At 36.0% G+C, this 24,066-nt stretch overlaps 1 protein-coding gene across 2 annotated transcripts; it reads right to left on the reverse strand.

The window, feature by feature from the left end:
* Positions 1-3,644: 3,644 nt before the first annotated feature.
* LOC125279505 (N-acetyllactosaminide beta-1,3-N-acetylglucosaminyltransferase 3-like) lies at positions 3,645-23,695 on the reverse strand. 2 transcript variants are annotated; one of them, XM_048209253.1, is made up of 2 exons: positions 23,490-23,695; positions 3,645-5,082 (listed from the first exon to the last, which is right to left on the reverse strand). In XM_048209253.1, exon 2 carries the CDS (start codon positions 5,078-5,080, stop codon positions 3,935-3,937), a length of 1,146 nt encoding a protein of 381 aa, XP_048065210.1. In that variant the 5' UTR covers positions 5,081-5,082; positions 23,490-23,695; the 3' UTR covers positions 3,645-3,934. The 2 variants fall into 2 exon arrangements, with proteins under 2 accessions (XP_048065210.1, XP_048065208.1); XM_048209251.1 differs by having other exon boundaries at positions 23,485-23,695.
* Positions 23,696-24,066: the final 371 nt, after the last annotated feature.

Raw genomic sequence — 24,066 nt, forward strand, 5'->3', positions numbered from 1 at the left:
ATATTGCCATTGTGTGCAGTGATGGTATGCAATCAAGAGCAGTATAAAGGAAGCCGGTTGTTCCTGTATCTTTTACTGGCACTCACATAAAAAGACTAATCAAAACTGAAATGACATGTCATATATCAAACGAATATAAGATGTTTCTGGAGTGAATGTATAAAGCAGTATCTTTTCATGTCTTGTAACTTTCCACTGTGGTTAGGCATTTCCCTAAAACAAGCAGCATGTTTGTTTTTTTTCACACAAGGTGTGAAGTTATCAGCAAATGTTTCTGAAAAAAACATATTTAAAACAGTTCATGTGAGTTCAGTAGTTCTGCCTTAATATAATAAAGTGACCAGAATACTTTTTGTGCACCAAAATAACAAAATAACAACTTTTCAACAATGTAGTGATGGGCCGATTTCAAAACACAAGTCAAGAAAAATATGCAAGTAAAAGTATTAATAGATTTATAATACATCTATATGAATTTATAAATAACAGCTGTGATCGCAAGTTCAGTCATTACCAATAGAGGTTAATGGGACTTATGATCATAGTTGATGCTTTCGGGAACACACCCCTGAATGATTCAGTTAGTGAGTTTTCTACTTCAGTGGATCTGGTGGTGCATAAAACAACGAAGTAAACAAAGAGAACAAAGACATCTAAACAACACCATGAGTAAATGTAAATTGTACAGCATTTTATAACTATTTGATCTTTAATTGGTATTTTCTGTTACTAATAAAAACATTTCTAGAAAAGGCGGGAGAGGTCTGTCACATTAACCCACCTGTGCCCAAATTTTTCTGAATGGTTTCATGCATAGTCCTGTTAATAGTCTCATATGTGAACATGTTCTGCATTTATTTTCCCCAGGTTTTTTTTTTTTTTTCTTAAAAAACGTGTTTGAATGTGCGGAAACTATAGTTGCCGGTGGGCAAATATGTTGTATGCACCCCTCAATGTAAAATTTGAACAGGAGGATAACATTTATGCATCTAACTCAAAATAACTGCTTTCAACAGATCAACAGATCAATCAAAGTCAAAGAACATTCGATGCGAAACCAAAAAAGCTGCATCTATCTTATAATCTCTTGAATATGAAAACACAACAAACAACAAATCCGTTTGTCTTAAAGTGGTGGAAGTGCAGAACAAAGTGCAGCCATTAAGTTGCTCCAACAGAGCATTGTGAATTAAAATATTAAATTACATTGTTCATTACAAAAAATTACTCCTATATGTGACCCTGGACCACCAACCCAGTCATAAGTTGCACATAGCCAACAATACATGGGTCAAAATTATTATTTTTTTTTCTTTAATGCCAAAAATCATTAGGATATTAAGTAAAGATCATGTTCAATTAAGATATTTTGTAAATTTTCTACTGTAAATATATATAAAAAAATATTTTTGTGAGTGGATATACATTGTTAAGGACTTCATTTGGTCAACTTTAAGGCAATTTTCTCAATATTTAGATTTTTTTGCACCTTCAGATTCCAGATTTTCAAATAGTTGAGTCTCGGCCAAATGTCATATCATAACAATCCATACATCAATGGAAAGCTTATATATATTCAGCTTTCAGATTATGTATAAATCTTAATTTAAAAAAAAAAAAGAGCCTTATAAATGGTTTTGTAGTCCAGGGTCACATATAACAAACAAACAAAATATAAATTAATTAAAAAAATTAATTAATTAACAAATAGCAATATATAATATATATCAATATAAAATATTATGAAAGCAAAAAGCATTAAACAAGACCAATAACCTTGATTTATTAACCCATTAAACACAGTATACCCCATTTCCCCATGATATATGTACTTACAAGTCATTTGCCCACCGGCAATTATAGTTGCCACTTGGACTTTTGACTAAGTATACAAAAAACTATAGATCTTTTGTAAGATTTGTTTTGTTTGGATGATTCTAGAGACCCTCATGATTACGTAGATATATATATGTCAACAAAAAATACTTCATATTAACATGAAAATTACTTTTCTTTGGGAGGGTTTGCCTTCAATATGCATCCTGAACGTAGGGGTAGGAAGTTGACAGCCTCATGTCACAGGAAGGAAGTGAATACCTTTTTTTTTGTTCTTGAAATCCTTTATTTGGATGTTTTCTTGCATGTCATTGAGAAATAAAACATGGAAAACATCTAGAAAAATACTTACAAAAGAAAAATGACAACCATACACTGTAAAAAATGACCGTGATTTTAACAGTAAAAGACTGTAAAAATGCTGCGGTGAAAAACTGTCAATTGGTTTACAGAAAGTTTCCGTACTATATACGGTGAATAACTGTAATAGATCTAACGGTACATTTAATGTAATTTTACGGTAAAATATCATTAAATTCACAGTTTTTGGAAGTGAAAAATAACAATTCATTGTAAAATTTACAGTGAAAAAACATAAATTAACATTCCCATAATTCCCTGCGTGACACTTCACATTTGATATATTTTCGTTGAAATAACTCTGTTTCTTCTTAGTTTTTCTAAAAAAATTTTAAAATCAGTTATGTACATTAGGGTTTTATGTTACATCTAATGTTGTTAAATTAATGTTTATTGCATTTTTAAAATTTCATGCATTTAGTGTGTGTGTGAATGACACTGTGTGCACCTTCTATATATTAGTATTGTCCTCCTCAGCTTGTGGAAAAGCTGCTTGTGATGAACTTTGATTCATCATGTGACTTTTATCACCACTGTGTTTGGTGACTGTCAGTGTATTATAAAGGTACAAAACAGATATTAGTTTTTCATTAGGTTGGTAAATGAACATTATATCAGTTAATGAAATACGTTATTTTACCGTAAATTTAACAGATTTTTTTTTACGTTGCTAATGTATTTTTTACGGTAAAGTTCTGGCAACCACAGCTGCCGGTTTTTTACCGTAAATTTTACTGGGATTTTTTTTACAGTGTATACTGCGGCAACTATAGTTGCCGGTGGGCTAAAATGGGTTAATAAACTTTATCACATCAAAACGTAGACTATCAAAGTAATGTATATCATATATCTTAAATTTGAAAACATACATTAAAGCTTACTTGAACAGACACTTCTCTTTAAAAATCACTTGCGCGTGGTCCAGTTTATCTTGCGATTGAGATTCGTGATTCACAAAATTAATAATTCATATAATTTGCCAACCGCTTTGATTCAAAAGAACTAAAATGATCAAAAGTTTCGACTCAAATGATTCCTGCATACAGCTCATATTTCCTGCTGTTATTTCTTGGTTTCTTGCAGTTTCTCAAGTTTCTCCTCAAAATGAATCAGAATCAGAAAGAGCTTATCTGCCAAGTATATTTGTACATACAAGGAATTTGTTCCTTGTATGTCCAAACATACTTGACAATAAAGCAACGAGTAAAGTAAAACACAATATACTCTACACATAAATATTCAAAAAAGCAGAACCATCTCAAAACTCACAAGTAGGCATATTTGTACTTTGTTACAGTACATCACTGTACTTCTTAAAACATTCAGAGGTGTAAAAACCTTGATTTGCAGCAGTCATTTAACGCATAGACTGTGTGTGCAAGTGAATGGCCCTTCATACACTTAATTAACTATCCTGATAAAATTAGATTTAAAACAGGAAAGATGTATATATTTCTATCTCTATTTATTGGGAAACACTCTCTGATTATTTAAAGGCAAGCTTAAAACCATGAAGACTACAACTACTACTGCTGAAAAAAGAATCAGCCACCCTTTTCATTTCAGTTAAAGTGCAATACACCACATCATTTATCTGAGAAATTACATTGGTAAAACACGGTAAAAAATTGATAAAAACGTTCAATTAAAAACAAATTTGATCACATCAACTCCAGCCAGCTATTATATTTCCCTTTAAAATTAATCACACACCCTGTTCTTTTGTTTATAGGCTTCTCTAAAATGCAGACTTTGTCTTTCCACATTGCAAATGTGGGTTTTGTATTTCGTTCCACATCACAAAAATCATGTGCGGCAGAAATCTGTGGACTAAAATGATTTCTCTGTAATAGCAAGGGTGAAATTTGTCGACGTCCCCACCTGGGACATTCATACCAGCAGTTCTTACACCAAAGTGGGATGTAGGTTTGAGGCCAGCCTTTTCCAAACACATTCCCATGTAAACATCATCAATGGGCAATAGAATTACAGAGTGAGACATTTTGTAGATTGTTTTGGCCGTGAAGCCGGAGAGAAGAAAGCCTCCTCCACCACAGTACGGAGGATAGCTCTCAGACTCCCGAACCTGCACCGGGATATAGTATTTACTTGAGGAGTGTCTAATAGGCCCTACGTTCTGGATGAGGTGCCCGGTAAAGAGATGTTTGCCTCCATCATTGTCCTCTTGACCTTGAAGATACTCAACCATGTTAAACGTATTGGCAAAGATGTCATCGTCCCCGTTTAAGAGAAATCTAGCATTTGGGCACCATCTTTCCATCCATTCTAAGAAAAGGATCTGCTTCAATGTGAGGTTAAAGAACGAATCATTGAAGTCCCACTGCAAAATGTCCTTGTTCTCATTGTTCTCCAGCCTCAACATCTTATTCAACCTGCGCTTCTCATAGCCAGTTTTTGTTGTTCCGATTATGAAGACCCTACGGATCCACACACCTTTATACAGTCTTTCCTCAGCCCATGTTTTCCGCAGGACTTCTCGTCGATTGTAGTTTTCTGGAGAACTCTTGATGACCAGCAGAAGAAAGACATCTGCAGAGTTCAGGGGTCCGCCACACTTATCAGGCTGGTCAAGCAGCATAGGAAATTTCCTACAGTGTCGGTAAAGCAGGAAATCTTGGATATGACCTGGCAGAGTAGAAAATCCAGTCACATTATAAGCAGACGTATTCTGTTGACATTGTGAAAACAAAGGCTGGGGAGTTTCGGATCTGAGCAAATCGGTTTGATGACGGAGCATCTCATATGTGTCTTTGCTATTCAGTGTCACGTCGTCTTCAGTGTCATTTTTGTTGATGAAAATGAGGAAGCACACAACACCTGTGAGGATTAACGCTATTGTCTCTTTTTTCTTTCTGATCTTCATACCTGTTTAAGAACAGAGACACAATTCATAGTGTGAGCACAAAAGTTCACTCAACAAGGATTTTTCAGACCCAGTCACAAAATCTTAATTCAAGGCTGTCCATGAAACTGAATTTATGAAAGGGATAGTTCAGCAAAAAATGTATATATATATATATATATATATATATATATATATATATATATACACACTGTATGTGTGTGTGTGTGTGATTATATAAACTATTTCATAAAGGTTTTTATTTTATAAATGTGTATATAAAATATCTTCTTTCTACTGAAGGGTGGATTTAGAGTCCCTCTTCTTTTATTATATAATGAATTGAAAATCATTATATTTCATTTCGAACTACTGTATGAGACATGTAAAAGACAACTGTGTCTAAGGTCATGAAGGTAGCAACGTATTACATGTAGACACTAATGCATTTGCATACTTAAAATGTGTCATACTTTTTGGGATTTAGCGCACAATTTGACTATGTTAAACTATGACAGTGAATCATGTGTAGAAGTTGTATCAGTGCTCTATGTGAATATAGATTTCATGTTTTTGTTCCAGTGAAGTCCTGACAAAAACTCAGCCTCAGTGCGTCAAAGATAATGACTTTAAATGACCTCATTTGCATAAAGAACAGAATATCATGGTGGGATGCTGCCAGAATTATCTGTACTGTTAACCAGTAGGAATGGCGTAAATTGATTATTCATATGTTTATCTGAACTATGTTTCTGCATCCTAAGTTACTTCAAGGCTGGATCTTCTTACTCATTTTTCTACAGCTTATGGAAGTGTGAAGAACCTCAGCATTTCCAGTTTTGAGCATTACAAGTTTACAGGGCAAACATTGCTTATCATCAATAATCCAAGATTTGTTTTTGGGAAAACAACATGATATATATATATATACAATTTATTAAGTCTTTTTGTTATTTTGGCAAGTTGTTATTTTCTGCAAATAAATGCTCTCAATGACAACATTTTTATTTGAAAATGGGAAAAAACACAAATTGTTAATTTTGTAGTGGTCTCTCAATTTTTCCAGAGCTATAGCCCTATAGCCTATATATATAACCTACATATAATTATTTTTGTCACTACAGTAACATTCTTCTCAATGCATTATTCTGATAATAAGGTCAATATCGTATAGTGTTTTTTTTAAACCGGCGTTCAGTGATAAAGCGCTCATCTGTGAATGAGCATGAGTGCTTAGCAAACAGTTGCACACCACTGATAAGAGCAGCAACGTAAGCAAGATTTAAAAAACAACACATTCCAGCGCCAAATGGCCTCTTATTTAACAAACGAACAAAATGAATGCTCTACTAGTCAACTGGAGATGTTTCATGTGTATTAGGTAGGCTACATCCGTGACGCAAGATGTTTCAAAACTGGTATGGACAATACCGACCCTGGCAAAAGTGGTGGGGAGGATCGACAGCAAATTATGCCCTTGATCAAAATGCTATTTCAATATTTATTTTAACTTTTTTTTGGTGTTGGTCTATTGGCAATACATGCCTTTAAATCAGTGAAAAATCATTGAAAAATCATGAAAAATTATGCACAGACTAAGACTATCCTTAGACTAAGTTCATCTAATTTTCTTTTAAAAGACTACTCATATCTTTTTACATTACATAAAAAGACTGGTCAAATTTTTTTTAAAGTTATATTTATGGGCTATTTTTTGCCTTTATTCAGACAGGACAGTAGAGAGCAGACAGGAAAGCATTGGGCAGAGAAGGGGGGGGGCAGGATCGGCAAAGGACCTCGAGACGGTAATCGAACTCGGGTCGCCGTGAACGTATTTGCACCATATTTTGGCGCACTAACCACTAGGCTATTGGCGGCCACAGCAATTGGTCTAATTTGAATCCGAAAAGTAAGGCCCATTACCCATCGGCTGACTGTTAGTTGGTCAGATTATTAAGAGTTATTAAGTTATTAAGACGGTCTTAGTTATTAAGACAATTATTCCAGTGTTTCATAAGTAAAAAATTTTGCTAAGTAAAAAATCCCACGGCACACCACTAAAACAACAAAATTGAACAAACATGCATTACTTCAAATGGCATATTAAAACTGGATATTATGTTAAAAAAAGTACTCGCATTTAATGTGCAAAATTGACCCTATTTATTTTGTTAGCGCATATTACTAGTCTTGTGGTGAGCAATTAATCTGTGCAAGTTAATACACAGAAAAAAATTGTTTGTTGTGGTAATCTTTAATCAAAATCTGAAAAGTTACTTCCAGTCTTGAATGGCGTTCCTTCCCTGATGACGTCAGTTTGAACGCCTAAATCATTGTCCCTGTCCGGGCCATAGTCTTAAAAGGGACTTTGGCTTAAGTCAGGTAGGAGATGGTCCCAAAGTCCCTTTAAGACAAGTCATTTCAAGTCAAGTCAAGTGCAGCTCCTATCTCTTTGAATGGGGAAACATCAAATTGTCCAAAGCTGTTTGCCAAGCTTTCGATTAAATTTCATATTTGAAGTCACCAATGAAAACTGACAACAACTGTCTCCTAAATTTTGTTTCTAAACGCTTGAATCATGACAAAAAAATTGGTATTTTTCAGGATGGATCAAGCTAATGTCATGCGCAATCCCAAATGCGCGTCTCTTGTGTCTCATCAGTGTATCGTACCAGAAGCTAAAAATGACCGTATTTGGAAGAAAATTATCGTGCATGAGTTTTAGTATAGATAAATGAACTAAATTAATAGCTTAAGATTTTTACAATGGAATGAATCAATACTGAACTTACTTAAGCTGGACAATCACACTATTTTAGCTGCTGTACATCCAAAATTATGTTCCCTCTATCTCTATAAAGCAATAGGCTACTTTTTGACAATTTGCATTGTAAAAAGGGCTATATAAATAAAGGTGACTTAACGAGTCAAACGTACAGAATACAGATATTTATCTGGACCAACAACTTTTTGACATGATCTGCAAATTACCACAATAGATTAAAAAAAACTAGGTGTACTTTAGTGGGAAACAGCTGACCTAAAAGCGCTGCGGCAGGAACGTTAACTTGTGCTCATGAGAGAGAGTCATTCTCCACAATGATTGGCCGAGAAGATGTAATATGAGATGAGATGGAAAACATACCTAACAACGTTAATTTTAATAGATATGCCTTTGTGATATGATAAAACTGATGGTTCAATAGTAAAAAATTCAACTCTCTCTTTTAAATGTTCTGAAATGAGCCAAAATTCAACACGTGATTGTTGAGATCTGTCCCTATTACTCCATGTATACAAAAGTGACTGGATTTTTATATCTCCATATGTCAATTATGTTCAGTCGTAAACAAACATTGCTTAATTCACTTGCCATATTGTCAATTCTGGATGGCCATCGATCTTGTTTTCCATCAAACACTGTGTTAAAGTCACCCCAAATTACTTCAGCAGAGGGGAATTTTGAATGTAAATGATTTATATGGCCTCCATTATCTTGTAAGATTAACTCGTTTATATTTTTTATTATTGGTGGCATATATATTTATAATAATAATAACAATCCAGTGACCTTGATCATCTGTCTTGCAACTTTCCCTGAAAACTTAAAGTCCTTTAAAATAGCAACACCTGCTGTACTATTTGAGGCACCAAAAGAGAACCAAATGTCACAATCCCACTGATTCTTCCAAAAAAGCACATCATCTTTGCAGGTCAGGGGCGTTTCCTCCGAGGAGACAAGGGAGGCAGTGCCTCCTCAAAAAAAATGGGATGAGAAAATAATCCATTTTACATATAAAACAACACAAATATTACAAATTATGACATTAAAAAGAGCGCAAGTCACTCTAATTTCTTAAGGAACACTACCCAACAGCGACACCCACAGGTAAAGTAACAGCTTTGCACTCATAGAAAACCAATCATCAGACCCCCGGCATGCGGTGGGTTTTGTGGGGGGTAATTGAGATTGAATGGGGGAAAGTCATGTGAGAGAAGGCAATGTCTCCAACGCGATATGATTGGATGTAATTGGTTATGATTGGATATGATTGGTTTGTGCGATAAATCCCACCTCTTGTTTGAACTCTTTGACTGAACAAATGATGGCGTCAATAGGAAGACTAATTGAAAAGTAAGTAAACAGATGACCTAGTTAGATATCACCGCTTTATGTCACATCAAAATCAAACTTGAAATGGACTGAAAACAGGATGACTGTGGGGTTTTTAGTGCAATCAGCTTGGTGAAATGAAAAATACAATTTGTGTCTGTGACAGACGGTGTTTATGGAGCATGACTGATGATCCAAAATAGCTTAAGTTGACAATTAAAAAGAAAAACATCAATAGCCTACACAAATAAAATATATTGTTTAAATTATTATTGCCTTTAGCCTATTATTATTTTGGAATGAATGTAGAAATGCTTATAACACTAACTTGATGAGATTGACTTGGTTTTGAGAAATAGAACATTTATTACAATACATTGTTAATGTAAAATTACAAAATTGAATTGTATTTGGTTTCTTTTCTTTCTTTTTTGATGTAAAGTAATGTTCATTTAACAAGGAAGATATTAATGTGTCAACCTTAAGAGTAATGCATGTGAATTTACATTGATTCATAAATAAATAAAAAAATGTGCCACCTCATTTCAAAACACCACTGCATGCCACTGATGCAGGCAGTTTCTTGAATGAAACAAAAATCTGCTTCTTTACCTTTCCAAAACAAAAACATTGATTTTGTCCAATGACATTTTAATTCTCTGTTAACAGCTTTACTGACATGAAAGGAGCTTTGCTGTAGTATGCTTGAGTAAAGTTAAAAAAAAGTACATTTCCCACTGAAATTTAAAACTATGTTGGGTGTACCTCCTTTAGGGGGGTCCAGGGGCATGCCCCCCAGAATAAAAATATTGTACATTTTAAGGTTAAATGCATCAAGCTGGTTCTCTTTGGAAGCTCAAAATTAAGAGTTTCAACCCATGTACAGTGTGCAAATTGACCAAAGAAACAGCATTACCCGGACATGAAAGAGGGTTCAAACTTCTTTTTAGTTGTGATAGAGAGTCTCAGTCTACATTGTGTTTTAGGATGCCAAACAATTATTACAATAATATAATAATGATTTAGGCCTATATAATTAGTTATATATGACAGTAATATCCATATATTGTAACAAATGCACTGTAAATAAATAAATAAATGAGAATTTTTGGTAAAGTAGTTACTTTACACAACAGTAGGGAAATTACAGTACTTTTGTACTAATTTCTACACTTGCAAAAGATAAATCCTTGAGATTTTATTTTGATCACCAGCTGATGGCGTGAGCAAAGTGCATACTTCTAGGCTATTTAAAACACGCAGCACAAACACACTGTATATATATACTTAATCACTGTATTTTGCTGTTTTATAAAGGCACAAAGCCATATCACAGTTGGCAAAATACAACGTTAGAGACCATTTAGACCAGGGGTCATCAACTATATTTGTCCAAGGGCCAGAATTTTTCACTGCAGACACTGTAAGGGCCAGATACTCGTAATATAAAATAAAATTTGAATTGTATCCTAATATGTTATTATTTGATATACTAATTCTAATTCCAAATTTATGTTATTTTTTACATATTACCTACTGCAGCAAGCCACCAGGGGGCGATAGCGATATTTTAGGCTTCATATTCGTGAGGCTGTCAAGCTGTCCATCACTGTCACGCAATTGTGCGAAAATCCCAGGCAAGGAAAATTTTGACATTTGTGAAAAAATGAGCACGTGAAACAATAAAAGATGTTCAATGAGAGAACGCGTTTATCGTCATTCTTGACTGAAGGCAGGCTATGGCACAAGCTACTTTTCAGAAGGCTTTTTTTCCCGTTAGATTTAAAAATAAAAAACGGTTCTCATTCCCCCTTGAATAAGGCCGGCGACACACTGGCTGCGTGAGCGTCTCACCTGCGTGGCGTGTCCGTTTTTTTTCGGCTCCCATATTTAACAGGTTGGAGTTTGCACACTGAGACGCGCGTCTCAGGCGCGCTCGAGCCACGCAGAAAACGCGTGCATGCTAGAAATAGAACCGACGCGTGTTCCAGCCCTATGGTTCCAGCAACGGGAGTGTTCTCTGGCTAGAGCGCAGAACAGTGGAGTTTGTATGGACCTAAGTGCATGTCTGAACTTGTGTTTTGTTGCTTTGACATTGTGTAAAATAGAATAATAGAAACAAAATGTATTAGCATTTTTACCCGTTATTATCAATCTAAATTGATCTCGTTTTTAATTTAACTTAATTTCGTTTTTCTTTATTTAAATTTCGTTTTTTCTTTATTTAAATTTCGTTTTTCTTTATTTAAATTTCGTTTTTTCTTTATTTAAATTTCGTTTTTTCTTTTTTTAAATTTCGTTTTTCTTTATTTAAATCTACCCTTACTGTGCCAATTTGTTAGTCAGAAAAATATTAGACTACCTTAAAAGTATTGCTTAATTTAACAGACCTGTGTGTGCGTTTTATATCACTAGTGCAGTGTCCGTTCTCGGAGCATAAGCCCTGCCCGCGTGAGGTGCGCCGCTTCCCGCTGTCTCGCGTGTCCATCTATATTGCACCAAATTCGACACTGCACTCCCTTGTGAAGTCGATTGGATGAACGGTTCTCGAAATAATATAAATGCAAACGGACATACAGACACAGATTCCTGCCTTTATTAGAGAGAAAAATATGTTCAGCCCCTCTCTCCGAAGCTTCGAATAGTCGATGTTCATCAAAAATGGTATTCGGACAAGCCCTAAACTTTTTCCTCTTACAAGGCTATTCCTGATTTCATTATTATTCTGGGGGCCGGATGGAAATCTCTGGCGGGCCGGATTTGGCCCGCGGGCCGCCAGTTGACGTTGCATGATTTAGACTATGTTTTAAATTTTTGGTTCATTGTGAAACAGTGGCGGCGGCACAGGGTCATTAATGGGAAACACCGACAGAATGTTTAGCTGACACATGTGCTAAAGTTGTCATATCAGTTGTTATAGCATAACCGGACCGAACTAGAGTCTTGAGGCCTCCCGCTGCGCTGAGTGAGTGACAGGGGGCGTGGCTCTGTACAACTGGACGAGTGGAGCTCCACTCTCGAACAGGAAATACGTCACCTCCACTTGCGTTTTACTTACATCTACACCTAACCCAACCCTAAACCTACCCTTTACAGTAATGCAAATACTTGTTTTACTAACGTCTACACCTACCCCAACCCTAAACCTACCCTTACAAATAATGCAAATACAGTAATTAAACTATTGGAGGTGACGTATTTCCTGTTCGAGAGTGGAGCTCCACTCGCCCCCTCAGGCTGCAGCTAGACCCTATTGGAGAGTTTACAATGTCTGGCTCCGCCCCTGGCAACGACAGACGCCACGGGAGCGCAAGCGCTTTGGAAAGGAGAAAGCGATGCGGCCGCGCTTTCCACGCGTTTTGGTTTTGTGAACGGCCCCTTATTCCGCCATATTGCGCGTTGCACATTCTCCCATTCAAAACAATACGAGTGATGCGTTTTGTGTTATTCTATAGTCTTTGATGGTCCTCACTGCAGAACACGAGATCCATAGACTACTATGGAAGTTTTTTCCTTTTTCCTAAAATGAAAATTCAAATGCTTAAAAATATCAAATAATAAACTAAAGTTTCAAAACAGCTGCTCAAATGATAAATCAAATGCTCAAATTATTAAATAATAAATCAAACTCTCAAACAGCTGTTCAAATGATAAATCAAATGCAATTTCATTTCCTCATTCGGGGAAGCATGCACTGTATCAAAAATCAAATTAAAACCCATTTGTATTTTAAATGAAATTGCATTTGATTTATCATTTGAGCAGCTGTTTGAGAGTTTGATTTATTATTTACAGTTCTTCTCAGTCGCTTTGGCTCATTTCTCAGATCAAAACTGAAATTCTCAAAACTACTTGTTCAACCACCACATCATCTAGTCACTTTTGCACATCATAAAAGCAGTTTCTCATTCTTTTGAACAAATTGCAAATGCTTTACTACATTCAGGCAATTGATTATGTACAATTGTCTGCTATTTCCTACATTAACAATTGCTAATGTCATGTTGCTCAAAATGTGTTATATGGTTCTCTAATCTTACCCCTCAAAACATCTAGTCATTAGGTTCATCGCACAAGTCATTAAATGCAAAATTGTTGACCTAGTTATCATAATGTCAAGTATATTATCTATACAGGTGCTGATCATATAATTACAATATCACCAAAAAGTTGATTTATTTCATTAATTCCATTCAAAAAGTGAAACTTGTATATTATATTCATTCATTACACACAGACTGATATATTTCAAATGTTTATTTCTTTTAATTTTGAGGATTATAACTGACAACTAAGGAAAATCCCAAATTCAGTATCTCAGAAAATTAGAATATTACTTAAGACCAATACGAAGAAAGGATTTTTAGAAATCTTGGCCAAATGAAAAGTATGAACATGAAAAGTATGAGCATGTACAGCACTCAATACTTAGTTGGCCTGAATTACTGCAGCAATGCAGCGTGGCATGGAGTCGATCAGTCTGTGGCACTGCTCAGGTGTTATGAGAGCCCAGGTTGCTCTGATAGTGGCCTTCAGCTCTTCTGCATTGTTGGGTCTGGCATATTGCATCTTCCTCTTCACAATACCCCATAGATTTTCTATGGGGTTAAGGACAGGGATACCATGGTCCTTAAACCAGGTACTGGTAGCTTTGGCACTGTGTGCAGGTGCCAAGTCCTGTTGGAAAATGAAATCTGCATCTCCATAAAGTTGGTCAGCAGCAGGAAGCATGAAGTGCTCTAAAACTTCCTGGTATACGGCTGCGTTGACCTTGGACCTCAGAAAACACAGTGGACCAACACCAGCAGATGACATGGCACCCCAAACCATCACTGACTGTGAAAACTTTACACTGGACCTCAAGCAACGTGGATTGTGTGCCTCTCCTCTCTTCCTCCAGACTCTGGGACCCTGATTTCCAAAGGAAATGCAAAATTTACTTTCATCAGAGAACATAACTTTGGACCACTCAGCAGCAGTCCAGTCCTTTTTGTCTTTAGACGCTTCTGACGCTGTCTGTTGTTCAAGAGTGGCTTGACACAAGGAATGCGACAGCTGAAACCCATGTCTTGCATACGTCTGTGCGTAGTGGTTCTTAAAGCACTGACTCCAGCTGCAGTCCACTCTTTGTGAATTTCCCTCACATTTTTGAATGGGTTTTGTTTCACAATCCTCTCCAGGGTGCGGTTATCCCTATTGCTTGTACACTTTTTTCTACCACATCTTTTCCTTCCCTTCGGCTCTCTATTAATGTACTTGGACACAGAGCTCTGTGAACAGCCAGCCTCTTTTGCAATGACCTTTTGTGTCTTGCCCTCCTTGTGCAAGGTGTCAATGGTCGTCTTTTGGACAACTGTCAAGTCAGCAGTCTTCCCCATGATTGTGTAGCCTACAGAACTAGACTGAGAGACCATTTAAAGGCCTTTGCAGGTGTTTTGAGTTAATTAGCTGATTAAAGTGTGGCACCAGGTGTCTTCAATATTGAACCTTTTCACAATATTCTAATTTTCTGAGATACTGAATTTGGGATTTTCCTTAGTTGTCAGTTATAATCATCAAAATTAAAAGAAATAAACATTTGAAATATATCAGTCTGTGTGTAATGAATGAATATAATATACAAGTTTCACTTTTTGAATGGAATTAGTGAAATAAATCAACTTTTTGATGATATTTTAATTATATGACCAGCACCTGTACATTTCTATTAGACTTTTGTAAATGTGTCCTGAATTGATTAAGTTTGCAGGTGAATCCTGAATTTCACTAATGTTTCAAGGAAATGTAAAGCATTAGATCAACCAATGACACAACCAGTTCTCTAAAGCAGCTAAAAGATGCATGTCATGAATCTTCAACTGGAAAGCATATATAGACAGAGTACAACACAAGAGTTTCAATTTCTGATAATGGAAGAACAGGGTCAACAGCTGGGAAGAAGAAGAAGAGTATGGATGTGTGGTAGAAGGGTAGGGAGGCAAAACAGGAAGAGGTAGATAAGGCAAAGGGCGTAGGCACGTTTCTGGTGAAATGGGGCCCACTATTGTAAGCGATGATCTCAGTAATGACCTTACAATGGCTTATGCGGGTCTAAATGTGCAGCCGAACGTTTGGAGAAAAACCTTTACACTCACAGTACAGTAGGCTAAATGAACTTTATACAGATACATACTATATCACACACATACACATGAATACAGTGTATATATAGTCTTGTCCTTTTTATTTATCACAAGGACATTTTACAGTAATTTGTTCACTGTCATAGAAACCATAGTTATAGTTTAGGCTACATCTGAAATATTCATCACTGTTATCATGGCTAAGCATTTTGACTATCTTATTCAAGAGCAATGACACAAGGACTTGTCATTCTGATGGCACTGATATGTTCATTGACATACAGTTTTTCTCAGTCGCTTTGGTGCATTTCTCACATCACTGTTTACATTTGCACAACAGTTAGTTCAACCTCCACAATATTTAGTCATTTGTGCACATCATAGTAGCAGTTTCTCATTCCTTCGAACAAATTGCAAATGCTTTTGGACATGCATCAATTGCTTTCATACAACTCTCTGCTGTTTTATAACATCATTTTCTTATGTCATGTCAGTCAAAATTAACTATACTTGTGAATGCTGAATAGTCATTCCATATAAAACTAATAGTCCTCATTTCATTGCTTGAGTCATTACATACAAAAATGTTGAACTAGTTGTCAAAATCTGTCAAGCAAATTTTACACATTTTTTTTAAATCTTTTTTTCCTGAAAATGTCTCCTAAATTGAACAATTTCTTTCAAGTGAATCTCAACTTTCACTGATGAGAAGGGGTGTGTGAAGCATTAGTTGCAACCAATGATAAGCCACTTCTCTACAATCACTGTCAGAGCTGAATCCCATAAACCCCCACTTTACAAGCATATACGAACCAAGCAGGTGTGCCATTTCTACAATACTGTGACACAGAAATGGAAGGTCAGCCTCGTGGAAGAGGGGTAAGGGTGCGGGGAAGAAGGAGAAGGGGACAAAACAGGGGAAGAGGAAGAAGAGGCCAAGTACATAGGCAGATCCCTGATGAAATCAGGGCTACAATTGTGGATCATGTTGTCAATCACAGCCTCACAATGGCTGAGGCTGGTCGAACTGTGCAGCCAAATGTTGGGAGAACCACTGTAAATTCAATTATTCAAACATTTCGTCGGGAGAACAGGTGTGTATAAATGGACAGTATTTCAGCACTAAACAATCTGCATTGCACTACTGTCATTGTGTCATACATGAAGCTTGCAGTGGGACAAGAACTTGTCACTGTACATTTTACATTTAGACGTACAGCTTTACTGCATCACACAGTTCGTCGGAGTGATGAGATAGTTAGCAGGTTATCATCACTCAATGGCTGGCTGTCTAAGTGGTGTCCGCAGAATAATATAGGTTTCATAGACAATTGGAAAAGCTTTTGGGGCAGACCTGATCTGTTGAAAAGAGATGGTATTCATCCCTCCCGGGATGGTGCTGCTCTTCTATCTAGAAATTTGGCAAATAGTCTTAGAGCTGAAACATGACAAACCAGGGCCCAGATCAGGACGCAGACAAACTGGCTAAACCGACCGTCTGCTAGCCGCCTCACGTCACAGAACTCAGATAATTCACAGCACATAGAAACTCTTTCACCTAGATATTATCACATAGAGACTGTGTCTGTACCTCGAACTAGTAAATACAAAAAACTTCCGAAACCTTTTAAGGGTAAAAATTTAATGGATGTTCAAAAAATGAAAATCACAGATAAATCAGATAAACAAATGATAAAGCTTGGGTTACTGAATATTAGATCTATTTCTTCAAAAGCACTTATTGTAAATGAAATTATCACAGACAATAAACTAGACTTGCTGTGTTTGACAGAAACCTGGCTAAAACCAGACGATTACATTACTTTAAATGAGTCTAGTCCTCAAGGTTCATTTGAAAGTCATGTTTCTAGTATCTGTAAAACCGCCTTCTTCCATCTAAAAAATATATCTAAATTACGACATATGCTCTCAATGACAAATGCGGAACAGTTGGTTCATGCATTCATGACCTCAAGACTAGATTACTGTAACGCTCTACTGGGTGGTTGTTCTGCTCGGCTTTTAAACAGGCTACAGTTGGTCCAAAATGCGGCAGCTAGAGTTCTTACTAGAACCAGAAAGTATATGACCATATTAGCCCAGTTCTGTCAACATTACATTGGCTCCCTATTAAACATCGTATAGATTTTAAAATCTTGCTACTTACTTATAAAGCTCTAAATGGTTTAGCTCCCCAGTATCTAAGCGAGCTCTTGGTGCATTATAGTCCTTCACGTCTATTGCGATCTCAGAATTCAGGCCAGTTAATAATACCCAGAATATCAAAATCAACTGAAGGCGGCAGATCCTTTTCCTATTTAGCACCTAAACTCTGGAACAATCTTCCTAGCATTGTTCGGGAAGCAGACACACTCTGTCAGTTTAAATCTAGACTAAAAACACATCTCTTTGCTCTTGCATACACATAACACATTATCAATACATTAATATTTTTCAAATCCGTTAAAGGATTGTTACGCTGCAATAATTAGGTCGGCCGGAGCCGAAAACATTTCCTATAACACTAGATATACCTGTACATCAGAATAAGAATGGCATCTACGCTAATATCAGTCTCTCTGCTTATCCTGAGGTTTGCCGGGTGCTGGATCCAGGCCGTATCCAGATCAGATGGAGAACCTGTGTCTGGACCTGACTACAACGTAGCCCAGGAGACAATGGGCCTACAGATCCAGTTCTGGCTGCATCTATAATTCAGATTTTTAATCTCCGTATCCGCTTGCATATATTTATATATAATCTATTTGTAATCTCTATAATAAAAATGTATAATTCAGATTTTGATCTCCATATCTATTTACATATATTATATATATCTTCCAAGGGGTTTTTTTCCCTCCTAGGACTTTTTTCCCAGTGTTAGCATGCTGGGTTTTTCTCCTAGGGTTTTTTTTCTACCCCTGGGAGTCAGCCGACATTGGCTTAATGTAGCACCATCTTGTATATGTTACATATTACCACGCTTGCTTGTACAGCTTATTTTTAACCACTTCTCTTTTTTATGTGCTTCTAATATGTAAAGCTGCTTTGAAACAATTACCAATTGTAAAAAGCGCTATATAAATAAATTTGACTTGACTTGACATTTAGTGTATTGTAGTGTACAGTAGTGTTACAGTAAAGATTTGCCATATGTACTGCAATATTGTTTACAGTTGTGCACAGCTCTACTCAAAGGGAGTTTATGTTTGTTGCAAATAAGGGTGTAATTTTTCTTTTGCACAATGCTGTGAACAAATTATAATTGCAAAGAGCATATGCAGTAAAAATGTGAAACATACATATTCAATACAGTAATGTGTAACTTTACTGTATTTTTCAAATGGCTGTGCAAATAGTGTATAGTTCTGTCTTGAGCATTTTCAGGTAGTGTCATCAAGATCTGACTTTTTTGCATTGGAAAACATTGACAGAGTAAACTGTCATAATGAAAACATGACAAAGCCATTTGACTATCTTGTTCATAAACAATGGTGTCAGGACTTTTCATCTTGATGACATTGACACTTTCATTGACACGAATACTTGTTTTTGAGGAAGTGACATGCTTTTGCAGGTTATCAACTAGGTTTTGCAGTTTGTACTAATTGTTTTGAGAACTGCATTAACTGTTGTGCAAATGTGAAAAGTGATGTGAGAAATGCACCAAAGCGACTGAGAAAAACTGTAAATATTTGCTTTTGAGAGATGCACTAAGGATTCTGAGCAAGTTCCAGGCTTTTGCAGGTAATCCAATATGTTGTGCTGTTTGTAAGAATTATTTTGAGAAATAAACATACAGTTTTGCAAATTGTAAGGATGATTTGAGAAATGTACCAAAGCAACTGAGAAAAACTGTAATAATTTGAGCATTTGATTTATCATTTGAGCAGCTGTTTTGAAACTTTGATTTATTATTTTAATTTTGTTAGGAAAAAACTTCCATACCATGGGGCGGGGTTGGATCTAGATATAAATATATAATACATATATAAAGCCACAATACCAACGTTGATGACACGGTTTAATTATTTAAAAAAAAAAAAAAAAAAAAATAGGTTTCTGCCCAACACCAGTAGCCCCTCCGGTGATTCTAACGGCCGCTGAAGTGACGCGATGACTTTACCAGTCAGCGATTGGCTCTTATTTAGAAGGCGGGACTTATTCCGCCATATAGAGGGTATGCACGTGACGTCACCGTCGACCGTTACGACTGCGGTCACGTCCACTGAGTGGCAAAAGACTGAGCGGCAGCATTGGTTTTCAGAGTGAATGTCCCGAAAAACACACAAAACACATCCAAAACGGGAAAGAGCTTTGTGATTGACTGTACAAATAGCTTTGACACAAACCCTGAGGTATATATTTAAAGACCGCTGAAAGCTACAGAAAAAAGAAGCAAATGGATTACTGTAATTCACAGAAACAACTTGACTTCAGCAGATAAACATGGATTTGCAGTAATCGTTTTGTGTCAAATTGTTGGATTTTGAGGTAAAATCATACCGTATATATTGTATTGTAATATATTATGTTGACAACTCATCAATTAAATATTTTCCATCTTATATTCTGCATAATTGGGTGTTTTTAAATAAACAACACTGACAAAAACTATACTATAAAACTATATATGTTTTAAGGCTGGACAATATGACGATATAAAATTAATATAAGTGATTACGCTGATTTAAACCTACCTATATTGTAGTTATATAAAATATTCACAGGCAGATTTGCTTTATGTGTCTCCCCGCCGTCGAAATCAGGCACATATAAATGTCAGGAAGCACGATTCCTGGCTGCATGCAATATCCATGGATTAGGTTTATTTGACAAGTTGTAAGGAACACATTCAATTCCAATGAACCTTTAGTGTAATTCGTAAGTTTTACTCGCGTTTTCGCAGTTTCCCTCCAGTTTTCTTAGAGTAATATAACCCGTTGCACTCTGTCTCACTGCCTGTATCCACTTTTGTGTCCTTAAACATTCGTTTTTTGGGGGTCGACAGCTTATAAAAACTTAGTTCTGGGTTTTTAGCTTGTTTGCTGTACACCTTGTCACAAAGCAGTTTTTAGACATTGTTCTGTTTTTTGTTATAAGTCAGAAATGACAAGGAGGAAGCCTCACGCTATACAAAGGCTGCGTTGCACTCCAGTTTTAGACACGCACTCGCGAACTTCCCTAAACACTTCCCCTCAGAGGAATTGCTGCCGCCAGTTTGAAGTGCGTTCCACTTCGTGAAGTGGACGAGGGAAGTTTATATGGACAGACCCTCGCTCCCTCGATTTTGACCGAGGGAGCGAGTCTACTTCATATGTACACTTCAGGCAGCTCCATAACCCACAATGCAACACGATTATGACGTCACCGCATATCGCGTTTAATTTACCCCACCACAAACAACTCAATTATATATTAATTATTTTTTAAACATTTAAAACACACATACATATAGAATGCTGTATTAAACAATGTTGTAATGGGACAAAATAAATAATAAATCAGCTCCATTGTGGATTTCAAGTGATCAAGGGCTTAGGACGTTCCAGTTCAGCCCATTGCAGAGGTTCCGCCAGTAGTGGGCACTCGTGCAACATAAGCAATGACGTACATCCGAGTCAACGAGACTGAGGGAAGTTAGTGAGGGAAGGGCATTTAAAAAACGAACTGGAACGCAGCCCATGTCAATGGAGAAGGCTGGATTGTTTTCCCCTCCGGTGTGGGTGTGGCCTAAATGCGCTCTGTCTCTATTGGTGGAGATGGGTAGGTTAAGGGATATGTAAAGTGGGAGGAGTTGGATGGATCTAGATCCCACTGGAACAGGGGCGGATCTAGAAAATTATTTATAGGGTGGCAAAGGGGTGGCAACACCAAAGCAAGCGCCCATGCATAGTTTTTGGAGATTTATGGCCTGACATGCACAATTGTGTTCACAAACATTGCATTACCAAAATAAATAACAAGATTTCAATATCCATCATGGCACCAAGTAAAGGCACTATACTATATGAAAAACATCAACAGATTTAAAATGAGTCTGACCTTGTATCACTAAAGGAGATAAGCAGATTTATTAATATTACATAGCTTACTTCGATGGCATAAATCACATGTTTTAGTGCAAGTTAAAGAACAACAAAAACTTGTTTTTTGCAAACAATTTTTGAGTTTCTGTTATTAACAGAGGTGGGAATGTCTGTGTGTGTTCACCCAGAACAGCCTATCAACTACATACTCTAGCAACACCCCAGCAATTGCAGCAAGAGCCTAGCAACCACCCAGAATCTCCTAGCAACCACCTAGCAACACTTTAGCAATCACGGGTATATGGCTAAATTCAGTGCAGCGACTTTACAGACAGCATATTTTACAGACAGTTTTAAAATGTTGTTTATGATCTTTTTATGACTGTTTTCACTAATTGTCAATGAAGTCTTTGATTGTATACCAAATGTAAAAATTTAGTCCAATCTACTTAATTATAGTTGAAAAATTAAGGATCTTTGGTCCTATGTATATGTCACTGGAGATTCATTTTGTCACTGGTGTTACTGTTTTTTGTCTGTCACATTAAATAAAATGTGTCATTTGGGACATGATAATAATTTTACATCCATTGAATTCTGCTACACTCAAGAATTAAGATTTAAAGGATTGCATCATTACTTTTTATAACTGTTTTTCAAATATTTTCATTGTTATAGCAAATACATGGTTGTGCAACTGAATTAACATCACTCAATCACACTTTTAACTAACCTGATTAAAATAAAAAAAACACATAAAATCCTTATTTTTGCATTATCATTATTATTTTGTAACTCTGACTGCATGTGCTGAAAAAACTGAGAAATAAAATTTCATAAAAATGTTTAAAAATGCCATAGAAGTAAGGTAACACCAGTGACAAAAAAGGGGACATGCAGTCTTTAAATAAATGTACAAAAAAAAAAAAAAAAAATCATTAAGCTGTCATTTATGTGTATTCATAAAGTCAAAGTGTAATATAATAATGTGGTCTAAGTTTAAATGTTAGAAAAAGAAATACATTTTAAGACATTTTGTCATACCAAAAGTGGACGTTTCTGTAGAATGACCCAGCTACTGTATATGGGCGCTCAGTTTTTCTTGTTTTTGAATACATTTGGACAAATCCTCATGATATAACAGATGAAGCGGGATATTTAAAACCGTAATTTTAGCATATTGGCTACACCTAGATAATAGACAAACACGGAAGGTTAACTGGGTTTAAATAATGTATTTTTTAAATGTATGAACCATTTCTATCGACCTGAACATCAGAATAACGCACTGTTTAATAGCAGTGTGGAAATTTAACCAATCTTTTCTCTTTAACTGGAAACACTGTTTTTGCATACAGGCTAAATAACGCCACTTTTATTTTGAGGTAACGTTAGGCCTCTTTACGTAGGCTACTTAATCATTTGCACTGAAATGCATTTTTAAAGGAAAACTCCCATCTCCCGGCTAACTGTTCACTATTAATAATGATTGAAGGAGACATCTTTCTTCTAGAATTCTCATTTTGGGGTGAACAAATTATTTAACTGTACAACACATTAACACAGTATTAATGTAGAGTAATTTGAAGGTGATGATACACGGGGCAACTTTTTGAGCAATGATGCTTGGGCACATTCCCATTGAGAATGGGCAACAAAATTCTATCTGGATACGAAATTTGCTGTCCATTCTCAATGGCTGTTGTGTGACCAAGCAACATCCCTCGACAACATTGCTCAAAAAGTTGCCCCGTTTCTCCTTTCCTTTAGAAACAATGGATTGCAGGAGGAAGTTGTGTGAAAAACCTGTTCTGTTTCAGTGACTCTCTCAAAACGTTAGTTCTTTTGTCTATTAATGTCAATATCATGGCAACCGTAGTTTTAATTTGTTTCGTTCAATTTGACATACAATACATGCGAGAATCATACCATAAAACCAATGAAGAATAATCATATTTAGCTATAAAACAGTAACAGTAGCAGCATACATGTCTTGTCGTCGCGTTAGGTTAATTTTCATGGCAACGAGCGAAAAGCAAAATTATTTAAACGAATTTAATAATAATAAAACACACACACACACACACACACACACACACACACACCGAGTAAATTGTTTAGTCATCTAACTGAACCAGATAGAAAACATATTTATCTTACCTGACCTTTTAGCTTCTTCGGATAACATCAACACAAGTAAGTCTTGAGGTTTTGTTCATGTCAAAATGCGGTTTAACAACCATCCCACCCTGAATTCACTGCTTAAACTCTCTCTACTCATAATGAGGAAATCTACACGAGTCTCTGTAGTTCAGCTGTCTCTAGAGGAAAAACTGAAAGAATAAACAGCCAGAGAGGCAGTCTCTCAAAACCTGGTGTGCTGCCTACATAGACAGCATGAGGAACAATGCTATCAAGGTAGCCAGCCTAATGGGTAATCATTTGTAAAAAATAAAAATAAAATAAAATAAATACATAAAAAATGTATAGCCAATGTTATTGCAAAACGATTTCTTCAATTTAACACACAATACATGCTAAAGTCATACCATAAAACTGTTACATAAAAATTACAAAACATAAAAGTTTTGTAATTCAATTTTAATGTATTTTATTACAAAATAGGTTATATAAATTGTAATATGTTCCAAGAAACACACACACAAAATCTGCTTCAAGTTTCTGTTGAATTAAACTGAGGATGTGGATGTTTAATCTGTAGGATGAAAAGGCCAGGAGATA

This window comes from Megalobrama amblycephala, linkage group LG12, assembly GCF_018812025.1.
Source record: "Megalobrama amblycephala isolate DHTTF-2021 linkage group LG12, ASM1881202v1, whole genome shotgun sequence".
NCBI classification, from domain to species: Eukaryota; Metazoa; Chordata; class Actinopteri; order Cypriniformes; family Xenocyprididae; genus Megalobrama; species Megalobrama amblycephala.